The sequence below is a fragment of the Pholcus phalangioides genome, unplaced genomic scaffold (genome assembly GCF_987345545.1).
Source record: "Pholcus phalangioides strain wild (caught in Gottingen) unplaced genomic scaffold, Ppha-v1.0 ptg000011l_1, whole genome shotgun sequence".
NCBI lineage: Eukaryota > Metazoa > Arthropoda > Arachnida > Araneae > Pholcidae > Pholcus > Pholcus phalangioides.
In genome coordinates, this window is record NW_028301604.1 from 54,245,099 (window position 1) to 54,267,288 (window position 22,190).

The following is a 22,190-nucleotide window of genomic DNA, read 5'->3' on the forward strand; positions in this document are numbered from 1 at the left end:
TCAATTTAACCATGATCTCAACATTTAGCAAAAAACATTCTCACCAGTTTGTCGACGACATTCCTATTAATTGGAGAAAACTACATGATTTCTCAGCAGGATCAGACCATGATCGCGTAAACAATCCACATAGATTGTGTGCTTAGTCTTCAATGCACTGATCTTTGATACAGCGATCATGAACTCTCAACAATCACACCAGGATTTTAGTAGATCATCTCGGGATTTCACCAGATTATGACGATGGCCATCACTATTGGCACATAGCTCCATGAGGATGGCGGGAGACAGTCGTTGACAAGCAGACAAATCACATCACTGTAGGACTTGCAATACTCGTATCAATTATTTTATCAATAGAATTAGCGAAATCATTGAATTTTAACAAGAGAAAGTAACTGACCAACTCCCCCCGACCAGCCAGATTTTCCATAGAAACATATGGGAAATCATGTTTGAGCTAACTATTGTATTTCCGGAATAAAGAGCTTGAAGGAGTTGACTCTTTGGCTCAACGGAACAAAAATAGTTTGTGTGTACAGGGTGCATAGCAAACGGGTATGGCATTTTGCTAGTGAACCGTTGATTCTAGAGGTATACTTCCAATTAGAAAAAGTTTCCAAACAACATGTACTCAGATAAAGCACATTCATGTTTCCCGGGTTTGTGTAGTTAATAAAATACAAGGGGTATAAAAAGTTAATTTTTTTTTGTCTCCCAAAACCCAGTTAGAAAGTTGTTGCCCTGTCTCTCCTGATGCGAACAAAAAAAAAAAAAAAACATACACAGTATGTGCATTGTACGTACAAAAATTCTGTATATGGTCTCTATATAAACTTTATTTTTCATTAAATGAAAAATTGAGAAATTAAGTAAAATTGTGCAAAAAAATCCACAAGGTTGATTTTATCTTAGAGTGAGCCATCCTGTGAGAAAATAAAGAAGGGAAAGCAAAAGTTTTTTTTCCAGTGATGGCCGTAGTTAACCGCCAGGTTTTCTGTAGAAGTTGCACTTTATCTTTTAATCATCTATCAGATGCCACTGTACTCTAATTTACCTGGGTCAAGGGATTCAGGGTATTCAAAAAGTCTGGGTCCTTTTTGAAAAAATTATCTTGAAAAAAAGATTTCCCCCCCCCCCCCATAATTCACTGGTATTCTATGATTTTTTTTCCAGCATGTCCCAGGTCTTCCATCACCTACTTATCTCTTTGTTGATACAGCAGCAGGCCATGTTCTGGGTAGGAGGAGGAGGTATCTCTGTGAATCAAATAATTCATTTCTAGAAACATGATCCATCCAAAGGTTCATTTACTTTCATTGTCTACTAGTAGGAAAAGCAAAGAAGCCCATTAACACTGAGAATTGAACATGTGGAATTTAGCATGTGTAATAAATCTATTGTAAATATACAGTCTATCCTGCTTATAACGTTCCTATTTAGAACATTTTGCCACTTAGTCTGACTTATTTTTGTTGTCCCAACTCTATAAATAATTTTCATTAAGATTTCCTGTTTAAAGTGTTTTCTTGCTTACGTTTTTATGGCAGTTTTTGAAAAAAATTATAAGCAAGATCCACTGTAATTAAAAGTTAGAGGTACACATTTATATATTTACTAATAAATCAGTCTAAGTTCCCTTCTGATTGTTTTTTTTATTTCTTTACAAAAATCTTAGCTCTTTCAATATCTTTTTGATTAAATTTAAAGCAAATGAGATTCTTTCTCAGTGCTCTCTCAAATGCTTGTCTTCTGATTCCCTATTCATATAAATCCTTGTGAAGCGATTTCCTGGTAGAATTTTATTTTCCCTCCTTGATGATCCACTACTCTGATCTGTCGCCATTTAACTGCCACATATTTTAATACCTGAAATATAGGAGCTGTATTAGATTTGTATTGGTGAAACTTGAGTGTGTGCCTAGCATTTAGGGTGTTTTGTGTTCAGTAAGTAGTGCCATTTATCTAGGGCCACAACTAGATACTTTCTCAAACGGGCAAGGACATATATTTTGACACCCCATGTAATGTAGAAGCAGTTATAAAGGGTGAGTTTGGCGCCCCCCTCTAGTCCAGAGTCTCCCACTCTTGTTGCGACCCTTGATCTATGCTCCAAATTGGTAATGCGTGGATTTTGAAATTCAATGTGTATATATACAGTACTCTCTGTAACTTGACACGTGGATAACTCGACATCTATTATTCCCTTGGTTGGCCCAATATTAATTTCAATGAAGGGGAAAAACTAACTCGACACATGTTTGGCTTAACTCCGCTTAAGTAGACTAACGACTTTCGTCTCTTTACTACGGCTGCTTTTTACAATTGCCCGTGTTTTACAATGAGGTTTTACCATTCTAAGACTTTTTGACGTTGTCCGTGGGTACTTTGATAATCCCTTATTTCTTTGTTCTATATGATGGGTCTCTTTTTTTTTTTTTTCGCTATAGGTGGGGGGAGCGTGCATGTGAAAAAATGATAGGCCAGCCAAGAGGCTTCAAACATTTTAGTGGCGTTTCCAGGACAGAGGCCTTTCATTCTTTTAATAGTCAAAAGAAGTGTGGATGATCCCTAAAGTGTGGTGTGATCCCTATTGGATGTTGAAATTGTTAACATCCAATAGGGATAAAAATCTTAACTATTGTAAGTTTTGATATTGTCTGTTGCGGAGAATGCTTTTGGCGGAACTCGGTTTTCCAATTTCTTGGAAAAGGAGTAAAAGAAAGAGCTAAAGCCTTGGTTAGATGCTGAATATGTCATTTGGTTATCATTGTGAGTATCAACGGCCGTGAATGCAATGGCTCCATGCGAACTTCATACTTTGACTTTAAAATCAAAAGTTGAAATTTTCAAAAAACTAGAATCTGGAAAAACTCGGAGTGAACTCGCAGAAGAATAGAGATGCACGTAACCAATTTCAACATTTGCTAAAAATGAGGGAAATTTTTTTTCATCATTTGAATCTTATGAACCAAGCAGATAACTCATAAGAAATCAGAATTCACAGATGTAGAGGAAGCAATTCTTTTGTGGTTCAAATCCCTCAATCCCATTATCAGGATCAATAATTCAAGGAAAGCAAAAGATTTTGATCAAGGAAATTAGGAATTATCTTAAGTATGAAAACTTTTTACAGAAAAATTAGACAAAAAATTTGAATCTGTGGATGTTAGAATTGATGCAAAAATTTGTTTTAGATGCAGTTAAAATGATTGATTCTACATGGAACTCGGGCACGAGTGCCACGATTCAGAACTACTTCAGTCATGTTAGTTTTTGTTCTGAGTCTTTGGAGAATGATTATTTCTCCAAAGAAAATTAATTAAAATAATTATTTCTCCTGAAGATTCCTCCTAGATTAAATGTGAAGAAAGCATAAATAGCACTATGGGTGATTGTATCGACGATGAATTTATGAGTATTGACTCTCTGATCTTGTAACTTCAGGACTTTGATTCTAGAATATCATCTGCTAAATTGCCCAAAGCAAGTGCTTCATGTTTCGAAATAAAATCAAAGACTTCAGATGAAGTATCTGCACCATCTCTTCATGATGCACTAAAAACTCTAGATGTGATAAGTCACTTCGGAAAAAGCCGAACAACCGCTTTTTAATTATTGCTTAAATAACAAGTGAATATACTTTAAAAAAAATTTACCTCATGAAAAATAATCATACGTTTTGATTCTATTTTGAAACAGCCCCAAATTATTAATGAGAATTAGCATTTTATTTAATAAAATTGTTAGAATGTATATAATTACGTACACAAAAACGATTGGACAAAAATTTTAGATTGAAACCCTGCTAACTCGACACCCGCTTAAGTTGACATGTTTGTCGATACTTTTGAGGTGTTGAGTTACCGAGAGTACTGTAGTTCTAATAGAAAAAAAAAATTCCACCATATCTGGAATTGTTTCTTTAATAATTTCTGAATTACGATATCCCAATTCTGGAATTACGGTGAAACCTCAATATAACAATATTCTCCGTACTTAAAAAAAATATCGCTGTAGAGGGATTATCGTTATATCGAGAGGCAGCAGTTTAACATTCGAGTATAGACATTTCCGAGCAAGACTTGAAAAAATTTCGTTAAGGGATTTATCATTATATCGAGTAACGTTGTAGCAAGGTCTCCATTATATTTATATTCTATATTTGGGATGCATTCACATTCTTCTCGAACACTTTACTGCAACGATTAATGCAGTCATCTCTTCCTCATCAAGGTCATCCAAAACACGTCTCGCGTCCATGGGTGTTGACTTTTTGACAAATTGGTTGTTTTTTCAAAACAGTTCTCAAAACAATAGTACAGTGGTAGATATCACGACCAACACACACCATGGCTTCACTTCGACTGATGGCGTAAAGGCTGAAACACATTATACTGACGTGATGTGATTTCACGTCTTGTCAGAGACATTGTAAATTCTGATTCGTGGATATCACGTCACATAATTTGGACGTTACAGAATTTCCACGAATAAGATTTCACAAATTTGTCATCGTAGTGTGTTTCTCCCTTAATGCATCTCTTAAAACATCAGATCAGTGTATACACACCGTATAATGACTTATATGATCCCATGCCATCTGACCTGACGTGGTTACACGTCACATCATAGTAGTGTGTACTTTAAACTGACTCCAAACTATTCGTGCTGCCTCTCGCCTCCGAGTGATTTGCAGAGCTCCCACAAATGTGAATGCATGGCTCCCACAAGGGTGTAGCTGACACGGCTTCGGCCCGGGAGCTTGGGACTATTCTTAGCATATTTGTTTTTTTTCACAATATAAATTAACTGTAGAAGGGTCCCGTAAAAAATCTGGCTTGAGGCCTGCGAAAGATCCCAGCTTAAAGGCCCTGAAGCAGGATAATGATAAAAATAATAAAAAAATGATAGTCATTGTTCCGGGCCCTACTGGGGCTGATAGGGATGTGTGGGTGGAGAGACAAGTTACGAGATAGACTATCTTGAACTGCCAATTCGTTGCTTATCTCAAGGAATATTAACCTATGGGTCAGATTCAATAAGATCGTTTGGGTCACCGGGTCTTCGGCAATGAATGTACGAATCCTCGATAAATTCACATGTTTGTGCCACTGGTGTTCAACCAAGTGGCAAAAAATCAATACTTACAAAAAATCAATACTTTAAAATACTTTCAAAAATCAATCATTTTGTTAATGAGGAATAACTTAATCAAAATTTTTGAATTTAAAATAGATCCACTGGTCACGATGCTGATCACATTGTGGATTTTGGGTTACGGCCAAAAAAGAGCGAGAACCTCTAGTATAACAAGGGTGTAAGTACATCAAAGGAGTACACCTTCCAAATCATGTATGGTTGAAAATTGTGAAGCTACGGTTGGAGTGCATGTTGGTGAATAAGAAACAAAGTGAGAGCCAGGCATGTTTCCCGACGAACTCGACACTCCATAGACGAAAACTGTATATTTATCTTTAGTCTATGGAACAGGTGTTTAGTCTGTGGGTAATATGGATACAGCTTTAGGTGAGACTCGGGCTACACAAAGCCACAAACTCTGCAGACTTGTAAGCAGCTTTTAAGTTGTCAGATCTGGCAATAAAAAAAATCAGATGTAGTAATTCTCAAATATATTGCAGATGTTTAGTTCGGGAAGAAGGTAAGAAGAAAAACCATTTCTATTGAAAAAATCTGAGAATTTTGCGCGTGATATAGAAGTGAAACTTCTAGGTTTGACACGTGACTAGATTCACATCAATTGAATTTAATTTCAATTATTTAAAATCTAATTATTTAGACATTTTAAATTTAATTAAATGCCATAATAATCCCATAGTAAATCCCATGTGTGGCAGATTTGTTCACTAAACATTTCTGGTGATGATCGTGGTTGGCCCTAAATCAGAGGAGTGGGGGCTTTTTATCGGGACTGTGATTGAAGAGAAAGAAAAAAAAGTGAAAGTGAGAAAAACAAATTGTAACAGACGTGACGAGCTGAAATCAAACCTGCAACATCTGGATTGAGAGTCCTACGCTTTATGGGATCATTCAAATATTGTCAGCAGATTTTTAGCCTTTTTGGACTTCCCCCCCCCCCCACTTGTCAGCAAAACCTTGTCAGCTCTGCCCCCTACCTCCAAACGCACATTGGGATCAGAGACGTGCACAAGAGGAGGGGGATCACTAGCCCTCCCCAGACAATCAAAAATTAATTTTTTTAATGCAAAAGATATTTAAAAAAATTGAAATATCGGAAGAATTGATTCTAAGTCATATTCTAAAATAAAATAATCTTCATTGGTATGTTGTTCTAATAAATTTCTGTTAATTTTAACGCTATTTAATAAAGGCTAAGAACTCGAACTTTCTCTTTAAGAAATTCATTGCGACCTACTTTTTAAGCCATTGAGCTCAACCCATGGCCCTCTGGGATCATCTGATGTGGCCAGCCACCTAGTTTTGTAAAAATGAACTATGGGGTACATTTACAGAGATTGCTTAAAAAACTCGTGGCATAATTCCGGAACATTTAAGCCTTCTGTGGCACATTTTCAGATCACTCAAGTAGGCCTGCAGCACAGTTGCAGAACACTTAAGCGGTCCGTGGCACATTTAGAGATCCCTTAAGTTAGTGGTTCTCAACCTTTTTAGAACCGTGGCTCGGTGAATCAAATTTCTATGAGTCTATGGCCCGGTCTGGAACAGTTTAATCATTCATAAGATAATAATTGATAAACAACCAATTACCTTTTTAATTGCGTATTCATTATTTGATTAACTGAACCATTTTAATTTATCAATTAATTTAAACCTTTCAATTTATCAATTAATTTAAACCTTTTTAATAAATTAAAACCATTTCAATCAACTAATTAAATTCTTTTAATGAATTGATGAATTGAATCCATTATTATTGGTTTATGCCATATAGACTGTCTTTGAATGCCAGTAGACAGCCACGAAAATACCCCAATTTCCGATATGTAACCACGGGGGAATAGAAACTCTGAAAATTCTGTACATGCCCAACTAAATGAGCAATTAAATATCTTCAACAACCCGCATGTATATCAATATAGTACAGTATACAAAGTAGTAAAACCACTTTCTCAAGGTCGTGAGATCGTGATGGACTGTGAAAAAAAAGGGGGAAAAATTGAAGTTTTTTTCTTGGAACTAGAAAAGAACATGTCCCGGGAGAAGCGTGAACCAAATTTTTATTCATCCTTTCCCAAAATTTTGGGTATTTGACATGCTATAGTGCGTCAATGGCATCTCTGATCTTTTGTTTCATACCCTTTCTTTTTTTTCCAACCATCAAATGTGAAGGTCAAACACTCAACTGATTTTTTTTTTTTTTCCATTTCTTCAAAAAAAACACTAGGGCCGAGTTGTGTTCACTCATTCTAATCGATTATTTGTCGGTCATTATATATTGGATAAAAGGTAATATGTGGAAGAAATTGGAAAATATTTAGGACTTGTCCCACCGGTCATTATAATGGAAGGGTTGCTATTATAAGCCTTGACTGTATATCCCGTTCTTCTCCCAATGCTATAATGGTGTTGGGTCCATGTGTTGAGAAACACTGGAACTAACACCTAACAAGAGTCTGACAACCTTTTTTTGGCTTGTACTATAAATGCTACTATAGTCATTCACGTCTTAACGAATGAGGGGATCCAAATCAAACAAGAGCCCTTAAATTATTGAAGTTTCATTGAAACGTGTAAGTGTGGTCACTTACAAATAATAAGAGTTCCCCCAGAAAGTTCCTCTGGTCTGGCTTCGACTCATTAAGATGGCTTTGCCTGCAGTGAGAGCGATATGCTTTTTTAATTGTGATCCTGTGACTCTCAACAGACAAGGCAGATATGCAAAGCCTTGTATAGATTAATACTCATCTAGGAGTCTGGTATACATACTATATTTATTACAAGAAAAATGTTTATCCAAGTGTAAAAATCTCTTGGGGGAAATTTTTGCTAATTTTACAAAATACTTTGATTTAAAAGTTTTACCATATTTGAAAATTGAATTTATTGAAGTTTCACTATAAATCTAATCTTGTATCCGTGTAAATATTTTATAAGCTAGTTGTTCATAGTATTTAAAAAGTTCTTTTTGTATTGAGCATATTCTTTGAAATATGTTTCAAATATTACCTTTTTTACAGGATTTTCCTAGTATGAAATCTCAATATAATAGTAATGGGACAATTAGAGATAATTATTCTTCTGAATCTGTTTATGGATTAACAGAAGAAAGCTTTGTCTTGGTACATGTCAAAGATCTTCCAAGGGCAAAAATCATCAGCTTCGAAGAGATATGGCAAAACTGTAAAGGTTAGTTGTTTTTTTCAAACATTACAGAATTGCAGTTAAATCTGATGTAGTATACTGAATGATTGACATTAATAAAAACATTCAGCATCATTTTACAAAGAATGTACTTCATACATGATGTTTTATTAGTGGTGAATGGTTTTTATTTATTACCTTATTCAAATTTTCCAAGTATTTGATTTGGAAAGTGGTATCAAAATCGGATCTCTTTATTGACAAAAAAACTTTTAGTAACATACAGCTAAAACTCATTAACTGATGAAACCACTTATGAAATTTAAAGTAACTAGAAATTCTGAAATGAGTCTAAATCGTAATATAATGTTAAATGTTTTTATACAAACTTTTTCAAATGCCTGTTAGATGCAAAAGAATTTTTCAACTTGATGGTCAAAATTATGCCTTGTATTCTCCTCACAAAAAATGTATTTTTTGCATTAAGATTTTAGTTTACATTTTTGATGTTTAATGTTTTTAAGAAAATATCTGGATAGACTAGAGGCTGAATGTGCTAGAACAGTGGTTCTCAACTTTTTTGACTCGCAGAGCTCTTTTCAGTATATAATTTCTATGGCAGAACCCTGGATGCTTTTTTCATTTATCAAATTTAAAAATTTATTTTATTTTCCTCAAGTTGCCACAGAGCCCCTGGGAAGTGCACACAGAGCCTCAGTTGAGAACCATTGTACTAAAAAATAAAGGGTGCTACTTTGCTTCAAAAGTTATTGGTTTCTAACATGCTCATACCCAATGTTTCAGGAAATATAGTAAGAACACTTGAATTATGAACTTCATATTAGAGCAGCCCAAAGTTTCTTATCAATTTAGAGTAAATTGAAAAGTTTTTAATATATGTACCATAAAGAATATGAAATGACCTATTATTGACTATATTTTGAAAAATGATTGAATGCAGAAACTCTCTGGTGTATACTGGGTGATTTGAACTTGTTTAACTTGAACTTTCATGCATTACTATTTAATAACTTCATGTTGAGTTCTCAGCCATATCTCTGAGACCTTCTCTGCTCCTTTTCTAAAAGGGCACTGCAGACAGGAGCAGCCTCAAATTTTCTGATATGGCTTTACCGGTTGCGGTTTTCATAATCTCCCATATACAGAGATTCAATATAATGTGGTAACCAGATACCATAACTTTTGTCCCCGGAGCAGCCACCAAACTCTGAAAATTTCCACAGAATAATGTTTCTCTTCATTCTCATGACCCACAACTCATGTTAAACTACTTGGTGTTAGAGCAATGGGCAAAATTTGCCTAGGCTCTTCCCTTATGGGACGCCAGATGATGATGATGATGATACTGGGTGATTTAAAAAAGATGGGGGAAATCTGTAAGATGTGATAGTATACACCAATACAAACAATTGTCATCAAAGAATGCATGGTCTAACATGAAACACAAACGCACTAGAGGATTTTGAATAAAACAGCATTCCTGTTGAAATTGATCAGGCAAAAAAGAACATGCATGCAAATTTAACCTGGGGGGGAGGGGGGGGGGACCGTATGCAAAACAGATTCCCCCCCCCCCCCCAACCGAGCACAACTCAGGTCTATCGCCATAGGCAATTTACTACCTAGCGAGTTGTGCCGGAATTGTAAGGGTGTGTACCTAACAGTCTGAGTGCGTATCTAGTGTTGTGTATGATTTTTCAGTGCTGCCATCTATATCTCAGAAATAAAGTGAGTGAAGTGTAATGACTGAATATTTGTACTGTTTGTAGGACTGCTGCTCTCTGTGGCGAGACTTTTTAATGGGGAGATCGGCTCGCATTTACGCCTCGAAGTTGGGAACCACAGAAAACCAACTTCAGCCGACCACCACTGTGGCGACGGTGGGGCTCGAACCCGGGTCCCCGCGATGAGAGTCCGTCACTATGACCACTCGACCACCACAGCGGCTGCAAAACAGATTATATAAATGTTTTCACTCAACTTTTAATCAACTTGATTTTAAGTGTATGACTTCCCTAGTTATATATGTGAACCAAGAATTGTGTGGCTGGGGCATTTCTACAAATTCAAAATTATATGTGCATTTGCTTGGTCAGTATGAGAAAATGCATTGATATCGTACGAATACATTGTACTGTGGCTATCTTTTGGCCATATATTTTATGCATCAAGACATTCAATTGATAAGTCTCCAGGCATAGATATGGATTAGACCTCTACAATACAATACAAATACAAATACAACGCCACAACAGGCAAATTGCCCAACGAGGTGGCTGACTTAAGAACATCATGGATCCCCGAGCCCCTACCTACTACTGCTACACCACACATGCACCTCCCCCCCCCCCCGCGGAACCCCCCAACGAATCGGTACATGCGGGAATGTGCGTGTACGTGTAGTGCAACCTGACGTAAAGTTTTGTTTCTGTGTAATGCTTGTTATGTGTAGTGCTGTCATCTGCCTACACATAACAAGCATTACACAGAAACAAATGAATTCCATTGTTGCTATTGTAGAGCCGCAACTAGTTTGCAATGACTGGGTTTTTTTTTTTTTGACTTGACACCACAATCTCTTGATAGGATCAGCATTAGGTACAATCATCAGATATCACTAAACGACCAAAGCATCAATGAGGTACGATAGGCTCCGCCGAGTTCTTGATCAAATCTGCTCTTCTCATCTTCAAAGTTTTAGCTGCTCAAACCAAAAAAATAGAGATTAACAGCTACATCCAGAAATCTTTTTGATTCATTAATTGTCAAGCCTGGTTTTAATCATTTAGAATCCTAATTATTAAAATGTTAATATTAACATTAATATTGCAAAAAATTGTTCAAAATCTTGTTAATGTTTATCTTTATCTTATTTGAGTTTTGTGTTTTCACAGCAGACTTGTGTCATCCTGATATTTATTCATGGGGAAAAACAGGTAAATTTTTTGTATGAATAGGTTTGTTACCATAATTTTTTTACAGCAAAGTTTGTTTTGATATAAGAGTTTTGGATTATGAGCATGTTTATGGAATGAATCGTGCCTGAAAGTACTATAGCATATAGAATGTATTTTTATTGATTTTTTTGTGAAGAAAAAAAAATATAGCTTATTTGTGAATCTTAATTCTTCATGAACCATTGGCATATTGAAGACATTTTTTCAAATGCCATATGCCAAGGTATAAAAAAAAAATCTTTTTTTAAATTTAAATACTATTTTTTTTTAATTAAACTGCTTATTAACCCTACAGTGCACTATTTAATTTTTTTTTGAGCAAATAATTTTTTCCATAGTTAATGAAGTGTAAAGAAACCTGGAGGAAAATATTTAAAATTGTAAATTTTACTGTTTATACAGGATCTTGAAGAGGATGTAAAATTGCATGTAAAATGTATTAAAGTGTCTTAGTCTTTTTTCCTATTTTAAATTAATTTTTAATTCACCCAGGTTCGAAATGTAAAATTATAGGACCAAAACAGGGTTAACTTAGAAAAATAATGAGGAAACTAAAAAAACTTGATTAGAGACCAAAATTAAAAGGATGTAAATGTTTAATGTGAATTATTTATATTAAAAAGTATTTTTTAATTTACACTATGGATAAAACAAAATAATAAAAAAATTTGGCTTCAAATTTTTAGTATTAAAGATTAGTCTCATCTGTAAACCTCCATGTAAACAGAGCACAGAATTGATTTACATATTGGCATCAGTTCAGATAAGTCCGAGAACGCTTGAATAAAATTTAACACATGAAATGACAATCACTAGACCTGAAGACATAGAGAAGTCATAAGTATTGACAGTCCTCTAGAACGTAAGACGAAGAGTGAAGGATGATATAGGCTTGGCTTCCAGAGACAGTGAGGGTACCTCTGCTGAAATCATGGAGAATACTTATGTTTGATGATTGTCATGGACAGTTGTAACACTACAGTTATCAACCTCTTACAGGGTAGGGTGATAAGTCATTGAAAATCATTAAGTCCTGGAAAAAAATGAACATTTTTCAATATAAAAAAATTAGTTGGGAAAAATTCACTTTTTTTCTATAAATTTTTGTCCCCCTCAATTAAATTCACCCTTTAAACCATGTTCCACTGGGGCAGAAATGTGTTGAGCAGTGTTTCCTAAAGTGGGCAATATGTCGTCTATGGAATATATCGGCTATGGAATGCTCCATGGGGGTGATATTAAGTGCGGGTGAAACATAGGATCCTATGGGTTTGTGTTAGTTAGGAGTGATGAGAAAAAAATTTCTCTGAAGAAGGGGCTATAGAACAAAAATGTTTGAGAAACTATGCTGTTGAGCAACAGTGAGGTACGAGACAATGAGTCCTGTTTTGAACTCTCGTGTACCTTAGGTATTTCTGTGCTCAAAAGATCTCTAAAATTAGGCAGCAAAACACTGATTAAGATTGCTTCAAAATATTTTAAACTATTGAATTAATGAATGTCAGTTTTCATATATGTGGGCTAACCATATTTCGAAAGACGTCACTCTCCCTTGTTAATACGACAGATGCAGGAAACTGGCTAAGCGAGAAGATATCGATGTTTCAGGAAAGGAAATTTCAAAATTCTCTGTAAACAAGAGACCAAGGTTCGTGTCCCCATGAGGGCAGAGATGAATTTTTCTTTCCTGAAACATCAATATCTCCTCACTTAGCCAGTTTCCTGCATCTGTCGTAAACATATTTCCTATAAAACTATGATGACAATCAGCAATTTTTTCCAAAAATGATATTAAAGGAAAGCCAAGTTGTCGATTGTTAAAATTATTTAAAAAAGTGTTGAAATTAGCTTTATTACTGGCCAGGATTACACTGTAAAAGTTTTGAAAAAGCTATTTGAGTAACCAATGTGCTAATTGGTTGAATTTTACAAGTTTTATGACAGAACTTTAATAAAATTTTTAGTGTGATCCCAGTCCCAAAAGGAAAATATGTAGAAGTTATTATTTGCATATGCAGTATGTGTATATATACATGGAAATATTTTTTGTAAATGAATGTATGCACTAAGAAATAGAAAATATACATTTTAGAAACATGGTTTTTTTTTTTGCATGGTGATTTTTTTTTTTTTTTTTTTTTTTTTTTAATACATACTTTCTCATTTGTCATTTCGGAATTTTTCAACTTTTCAGGATTTTTAGTGCATATTTTGGGAGTTTTTAGTTTATATTTGCATGTTTTAAGAGCATATTTTTCCACTTTTTTAGCACATATAATCCTGGCTCTAGTAATTATAATTAATAATGTACATATATTATATAATAACAATTATGACTTAAGACTTTCAAATTGTCGATTCAAAAATGACCTGGAATTTGATAGTTTGACTGGAAAAGTCAGGGAACATTTTTTATGAACCCTGTGAAAGTCGAGTATTTATGTTCGTACAACATCTATTTTAAATTGGAAATTAGGTCATAGTTTTCAATTCTAGGCCTTCAATTCTAACTTCTGGTTATCCTAGTGCCCCATTGTAATGCATTACACATAGCTGCCAAGTCTCCCAAATTTTAAATTCATCTCTCGACCTCTCGTTCTTAAATCTCCCGAATTTTTACGAAAATCACAAAAAATCCCTAATTGTCCCTAAACATTCCCTACTTCATTTAAAAAGAATCCATCCATTAAGGAATTTCTTGTTCGGCAAAAAGTATTTTCCCACTGTTTCTCCCCCCCCCCCCTTTCGAAATGATGTCACACATCGTAGATGGGAATAATGAGAAATTCCTTTTTAAGGAAGTTTTACAAACCCTCTGATGGTCCTGGTAATAATTGAAGTTTATAGTGACACGTGTGTGGTCAAAACTGTGATCCAAAAATTTACTTCCCATGATCAATTCATTGAATTTAAGATCGTAATTCCACAACTATTTTCTTGTATATATCATAGACACGATATCCGTTTCTTTTTCTGGAATATCCTAACATAATTCCACGTCTACCTGATAGATCTAGCTTTGTACGGAACATTCTCGGAGAGCGGAAATATGCGATGCATCCAAAGACACAAAGATGACTAACATCTGGTTTTACACCAAAGGAAATTTCATATGGCGTTTTTTCCTTTGTGCGGTGTAAAATTAGTCACATAATTGATGCACGCAATAGCTTCTGCCCAAAAACAATGGGGTAAATTACTTTCATGAATTGTTGAGCTCTGATCGCTCTTTCACTTTTTCCGTTGCTCTCCAGATCTATCAAAAAGTTGTTCGAAGACTTTATTCATGAATTCGCCTCCATTATCAGTTTGGAATCTCTTAATTCGAGTGTTCATTAAGTTTTCATATAAATTTTTGAACTTCAACAGTTTTTCAAAAGATTCACTTTTGTGTTTTCATGAAATATGTGAAATACTTACCCGAGAAATCATCGACAATAATCAAGAAATATCTCGAACCTTTTAGAGAATCAACTTGAAAAGGCCCACATCAGCATGACATAATTCAAGTATTGATTTACGTTGATTCACTCACATTTTTGGAGGTTTAAGAGTTATTTTACAAATATCACATGCATCGCATTGCAAATTATTGCTAACACTAAGATTTAGACCATTAACTAAATTATTTTCAATCATCTTATTCACATACTCAGAATTTAAATGTGATAGCCTTTTATGCCATAATTCGCTCAAATTTAAATCTGGCAGCGTTTCATTTATCTGCATTAAATTTGACGATTTAGTATTTGGAATTAGCTTAGTTTGCAAACGTTTGTGATTAATTTGAGCAGTTAATGATTTCAGTTTTTACAAATATGCATTGCATCGCATCCAGAACGAATGTCGTAACCCTTCTTCATAACAGTTGGAGGTGATAATAGATTATATCTAAGATTTGGTACGTACAAAACATTATACATTGTGATAAGCGTTTTTTTACCATTGTTTATGTATTTAACTCTAACCGTACCAGAACCTTTAGATTTTATAACAGATTCTTTACCAGCTTGATGTATAACATTATTATGCGTCAAAAATTCATCAAACAAATTAATATTATTAGTCATATAAGCACTGGCTCCACCATCTACAATCCAAACATTTTTACCTGTAATGACTGCAGGGCTCCCACTTGTCCTACTTTTCGGTGAAATGTCCTACTTTCTAGTTTTTGTCATACTTTTCCTATTTTTTTTACCAAATCCTATCGACAAAATTTGTGTAATTGATTTTAATTGAGCAGGAAATCATTGATATATTGCCAAATATTACAAATGTTGAATGCAATTAATGATTCTGCCAAAGCAGAAATTGTATTATTTTTAAGGTAATTTGGAGGGTATATGTGGACCATTTGATTTTTTTCATTTGCTTAGTTTGAGGGTTCAACAAGTATAGTAGTCATTAAAAACTTCTGTCTGGATGGAAAAATAATTTTGTATTTATTACTTCATGGTCTTGTACAGTATCTTTCATCATTCAAAATTATGGTGCAAATAGGTGAAACAACAGTTTGCATTTCAAAGCAGTTGGATACATAGGTCTATTCTAGGTTTGGTGATTCTGATACTACCCAATAGCATTCAGTTGTCTTCTGTATTTTTAAGGCATGAAGAGGCATAAACAATATTTACAATGCTCAGCAAAGAGCTAGAAATGGAAGTGCTCCATTTGTCAAAAATGATTACACTGGCATTGAATAGTAAAATATGAGTAAAACAGTAAAATTTAAAAAATGATGAACACAGTAAAACTATCTGGTTCACCTTGCCTTATTTATGTCGGATCTTGTAATTTACACCTTTTGGATTGTGCGTTTGAAAGTGGCCTCGAAGGTGCATCATTCTTAAAAAACCTTAAGTCTTCGAAATTTGTTGTACCTTGTCGAAGAGAGTTGACAAGCTCTTCACTTTGGAAGACTACAAAAAAAGAATGTGATATATATGAGGAGAGACAGCAAAGAATTATTTGTGGTTGCTAGTGCACTGTTTTGGCCAAAAATTGGTTTTGTAACCAAGCCATTTGTCATTTTGTTTTGGCTTGACTGAAATAGTGCTGGGGAAAAAAAGTTAAAATTTTTTTTGCAAAAAAAAAATATTTTTTTAGGAATTTTTCCATTATGCTATGATTATGTTGTCTAAGGGGGTTACCCTGCCCCATCCTACTTTTTAGTCCTGCGTTATCCTACTTTTTCTCATTTTTTGAGTGGGAGTCCTGTGACTGTATTCGACTTGAAATGCATGATTCTGTTTTCCACTTTCACCTCCATCTGTATAACTGGCTCATTTAGGAGAAGTTGCCTTGAAGTTTTGTCCCATTCGATTTTCACTATATTCTCTAGTTTGCTTGGAACAATACCGGCTAGTCCACTTGAAACATCATCTTGGAAGATGGCCAGGTTTCCGGCAGATATAGCACACTCGGTCAGTCTTTTGACGATCCTTTCTTGTCACAAATGTACCTTCACTGGTCCCGGGAGTTTGCCGACACTGTATTACTTTCTCCTCTTCACATAGAATTTCGACGATCTCGTCGAGGGATTTCTGAGTTTTCAGGATCTTCTCGAATTTTCCTCTCAGTCCTCGAACAGTGTGATACAAGAGTTCTCTTGGTGAAATTACCAGTCCTAAAGACATGCACGTGGTTGAAAGACCTCTGGCTCTTGCCACATAGTCGTTGATGGTCTCAGTATGAGTCAACTCTAGATTTTTTAGTTCTTGAGTGATATCAATCTTTCGATCATCTGCCATTCCAGTAAAATTGTCCTTGATTTTCTGCCAAAGTGCTCTAGTGTGTTTTTCCGAAGCATATTGCAACGCTTGTTCATCTGAGAGAGTGAGTTTAATTATGTAGCCAACTGCTTGTGTCATGTTTCCTCCAATTCAATCGTTCTTTGCTTTCGGCTTGTCTTTCTGCTGGAGCAGGCGGTTGTTGACCTTCGAGAACGAAAGTCCTTTCAGGCAAAGTGCTGCCTCCATCATCATACTCCAGATATGATAATTTGTAGCTGTCAGCAAAGGAACAAGAATATACTGCTTTTCCATGTTCACCACACCTTGATTATTGCCACACAGGATATAGTCATCCCAATGTTCATTCACATCGATATGATCGTGAAAAAATGTTCAGCCACTTAGACGTTAATGTTCAGCCACAAAGATGTCGATCACAAACGTTGTGTTATCAACCACACAGGCGTCGAACCAGAGACCACAATGGAGATAAAGATGGACCACAAAGATTGGGAACCACGCTTTGCTACCATTTGAGGTCGTGGTTAAAGGAAGCATTCATCAATGATTAAAATTCAAGAACATTTTATTCGATGAAAAACATCCATGTGTAACAGATCATCACATCATATCAACCAATCTTTGTCTTCACAAAAACAAGATATATATAAACAGAAAAATATGACGTCATCGGTCGAGTTCAGTTTGCATGCACTTGTGTGCTCTTGTTACCAACAAAAACTTCCTCTTTTGTTGAAGTTACGTACGTGGGCGTGATATAATAAAACACTAATACTGATATATAAGAAAAAAAAATATTTAATCAACTTTAAAGATACTTATTTCTGTGAATTTCCTTTCATCAAACATTCCAGAAAAGGGCAGACTTTTTCTTTTTGTACAAGTTGCGTTAAGCACATAAACATCAGTCATGGTGGAAAGACTGACATCACCCATGTGAAATCAAAAAACATCAAGCTAGTGTCACAAAATCACATGTTCTTCAAACATTGACGCTTTTTCCTTCATCTTCTGATGATTTTGGGGTCGTTCGTGCAGAATGTTTGTTCACATCGTTTTCTGACTGAACACAATTTTTTTTAGATCACCAATTGAAGTTTTGGCTTCCGGTTTCACTTGTTTTACGTAGGGATTTTATTCCCTATGCTTCAACTTTTATGAGTGGAAAATATTTTATTTGGAAAAATCCCTTTTGTATTTATTAGAGCAGTGGTTCTCAACCGGTGATTTACGGAGCTCTTGGGGCTCCTTGTGCACTCTCCAGGGGCTCAGCGGCCGCGAGGAAAATAAAAAAGTAGTATTTAAAAATATTTTTAATTTTAAAAATAAATCTAACTTCGAATAATTAAAAAATTGGTCTACAGGACAGCGCCATGGAATATTTTTTTACTGAAAAGGGCTCCGCAAGTCAAAAAGGTTTAGAACCGCTGTATTAGAAAGTGGTTTTAATATAAAATATAGGGGTCCGCCTGAAAATCTCCCTAATTTTCATTTTCAAAAGTTGGCAGCTATGCATTAGAAATACTTATAGGCAGCTAAACTTAGATATAACTGCACTATTTTTTTCGCAATTTTTTTTCCATGCACAAAATCTAAAAATGAGCTAAAGCTTTATCACATTTCAATAACATACATACCATACTAGTTTATTTTTACTTTCGATATCGTTGAAGGAAAATGAAATTTGGATTTTATGATTTTAAATCAATGATTTTTTTTCTCTATTTCTGTGCTCAGATGACAAATAAGTCACTTTTACAGAATTTCACAAGGGTAAATTTATAAACAATATTTTGTAAGAATGTGATACTATGGCTTTGACTTATTACAATTTGCCTCCGTTGGTTCCTCATAAACCAAGAGATGGACAAAGTTTTGTCACCTTCCGAAATTTCGATGAACAAGACTCCAGAATGCGAAAGACTCAATTTTTTGAAAAAGTGACATTTTGCCATCTGACCAGACTTAAATCAAGCTTATTTAAATTGTGGTACCCTGTATGTGTGAACTTGATTTTCTCCTTTCCCCCCTGCAGCTGTTGCTGAAGCTTTAAATACTGGTGAAGTTGATGTTTCCATAGTATCAACATCTGCAGTCCAAAAAAATTATTCAGTTTCCTGGAAAATACAAACATCTGTGAAACTTTTGAAGATAGAAAAATTCTCAAAGTTTTCCACTTGTATGTACAGTTTAGACTCTTGATCAAATATTAGATTGTTTTTATCATTTGAGGTGTTTTGCTCCTGGTGATCTCAACTATGTGTAGTGGACTGTCATGTTCCTTGTTTAATTAAATATTAATTTATTTTTAGTGTTTATATTAGACAAGTTCTTAAAATCCTGTTTTATTGTGAATTTTTTTATCGTGATATTAAAAAAAATGGTTTTATTAAAGGTGGACTTTATAATTCTCATAAAAAAATTAAAAGGATTTTTTCAACAAAAAAAAGCGTGGACTGAGATCTCGGAACAACCTAGTCTGGAATGCAAAATTTCCTTCAGCTGCAGAAAGTTTTCGAATGGCAACTAGGGAGCTGAAACAAAGACACTCACAAGCAAAACGATACAAAGGCTACATACAAGACAAAGGAGCATGGAAAGATGTATGCTAGGCATCACAAGGAGAGACAGAAAACGAATCATTTGGATAAGGAACCACACAAAGGCATACGATATCATAGAAAGAATTAAACATTTGAAATGAAAATGAGCTGGACATATTGCAAGAAGACAGGACAATAGATGGACCACAAGTATTCTAGATTGGTACCCCCGTGGTGTTAAATATCCGAGAAGGCATCCGCACGCAAGATGGATTGACAAGATCAGAAAAGTGGCAGGAGTCATCTGGATGGCTAAAGCATCAGACAGAGCAGAATGGAAACATTTAGAGGAGTCCTTCATCCAGCAGTGGATTGAAAGTGGTGGTTGATGATATAAAATTATGCATTGTAAAAGAAAAACTGAATCTATAACTATGTGTTATTAAAAATAAAACATGTAAAAATTAAAACATTTCAAAAGCCAGAGTATAGCGCCCAAGGCAGCTGTATACAAATAACTAATGAGGAGGTCGTTCTCAGGGGGGGGCCCCCCACATTGTCCCAATAACATACAAGTGAAAGAAAAACAAGAATATATTGTAAAAGTTTTTTTTCTTCTCCCCGATTTGTTATTTTTGCGTTTCACAAGTCGGAGGATGAAATAATTTAAAAAATTTCTTTCAGGTTGCAATCTCCTAATTCCTATGAATCTTTTGAAAAATAATGTTATGGCGCCTAGTCCGTCGCGTGCCTTAACAAGGGGCCCTGAATTAGGTCTTGTTCAAGGGACCACTTTGGTGAAAAAGCTACCTATATGGTTTGAATACCAAATTGAACAGTTCTAATATTGATTATGTTTGCATTTATGATAAATTTACCACTCTTGCCAAGAATTTCAATAACTGTCAACATGGTTGTAGATGTGGTAAAAATATATTTATATAAATGTAACTAATCTTGAAAGGATTTTTTTAATTTCTTCGAATTCATTCTAATTTTATAAAGATCAGGGCAAAAATATTTTCTCTTGAAAATAATGCCCTTCGCTCGTTTGTTGAAAATGAGCTTGAAAACTTTTTATCTAGAAATGATATTGTGAAACTTATTGTTTTGGATCGTATTAAATTTAAATTGAATATTAAAAATATTTCTGAGCTAACTTCACATGTAAAGGGTGTGGGTCATATTTTGTATAAACATAAATTTTTTTCTACTTAATAAGATTGGCAATGTCAAGATTGCTCATAGGTATAATAAACCTATTCAGAAAAATTGATTAGCAACTATCTTTTTTTAGTAAAAATCTTAACATAGAAGAAAAACATTGTAAAAACAATGTTAATAATTTGCTGCTTAATTTTGTTGACAATGATCATGGACACACAACTGGTGATCTCTATTAAATATGATGAGCTCAGAAATTTAATGTCGCTTGGTACCAAATTCAGACTTCAAAAAAAGCTTTCTGTGAAACAAATTTTAATTGATATTTCAAATAATGATTTATTGATTGCCAAGATTTCTCGTAAATACTCTTGACTTGTTGAAGATTTCCGAGAATGTTTTTGATGTCATTAAAAATATTGAATTTCCAATCTAAATTTACATATTTACATCGTTATTGACCACAATTTGAGAACAAATATTTCGGCAACTTTAAAAAGCTTTTTGAAGAGATAACAAATTTTTCTTGAATGTTTTTAATTACAGTCGTTGATAAGGCAGCTATTAACGTTGTGATTATTTGCAAGTTATATTATAAGAACTTGCTGCTCTCAATGAATATAACAATATTTGCACTTACACATAAATAGCAAGACCATTAAAAGAAATAGATAATAGGAATTTTGCTTTTCTCAAAAATCTTAAAATAATTTTTTGTCTCATTTTCCATAGTTGTAACTATTAAATTTGACAAATACCTATTAAATTTAGATTCGTCCCTTGTGGTTCCAACTGTTATAATAGTGACTATGGCAAAACTTCTCAATATCTTAAATATTTTGGTTAAAATAGTTGGAAGTATATACTTTTATTATAAAGAATAATCAGAATTTTTTAAGAAATTCTAAAATTGATAGTATTGAAACATTTGATTTTGAAAATTTGTTCAATATTCCACATATTTTACTGTATGTCAAGAAGTGTCCATTTGTGCGAGTAATTCATACAGATCTAGTTTTATTCAGATCTTGATGAAATTTTATACACTTGATCTTCAAAACAAGATCACTGTCTACATAAGATTTGGAAAAACCATCCTCGCATAGGGTTACCAGATTCGAAAACTGAGTATACCTGCTCGTGTATCTTTAATGCAATCGCTTTCCCCAATTTTCAGAATAGATGGCGCCATTATTCTGACTGATAAAACCTGTCGCAACAGTTTTTTCTTCACTAAAACAAAACAAAAATTTAGGACTTTCAGTGGCTGTTTATCAATGGAAAAACCACAAAAACACTCATGTTAACAAAGATGTGTTTCAAAGGAAGAAAAAATTTTCAGGAAACCTGAGGAGAGCAAATTTTTTGAAACAGAGGGACATTTGCAATGACATCAAAAAAGTGTCTGATAACCTTACCCCCATGGAGTCCACACTTGGCATTTA

The 22,190-nt window shown here is 34.4% G+C and overlaps 1 protein-coding gene across 3 annotated transcripts in view; it reads left to right on the forward strand.

Moving 5' to 3' along the window:
* LOC149080570 (uncharacterized) overlaps window positions 1-19,354 on the forward strand; it is a 106,048-nt gene extending 86,694 nt beyond the window's left edge. For 2 of the 3 annotated variants that reach the window (XM_089239704.1, XM_089239702.1), the window contains 3 exons: window positions 8,181-8,349; window positions 11,220-11,261; window positions 19,074-19,354. In XM_089239704.1, the coding sequence (XP_089095830.1) occupies window positions 8,181-8,349; window positions 11,220-11,261; window positions 19,074-19,240 (378 nt within the window). In that variant the 3' untranslated portion in view covers window positions 19,241-19,354. The remainder of the gene's footprint in view (window positions 1-8,180; window positions 8,350-11,219; window positions 11,262-19,073) is intronic. The other variant, XM_089239705.1, reaches the window with a different exon arrangement.
* The last annotated feature ends 2,836 nt before the right edge of the window (window positions 19,355-22,190 follow it).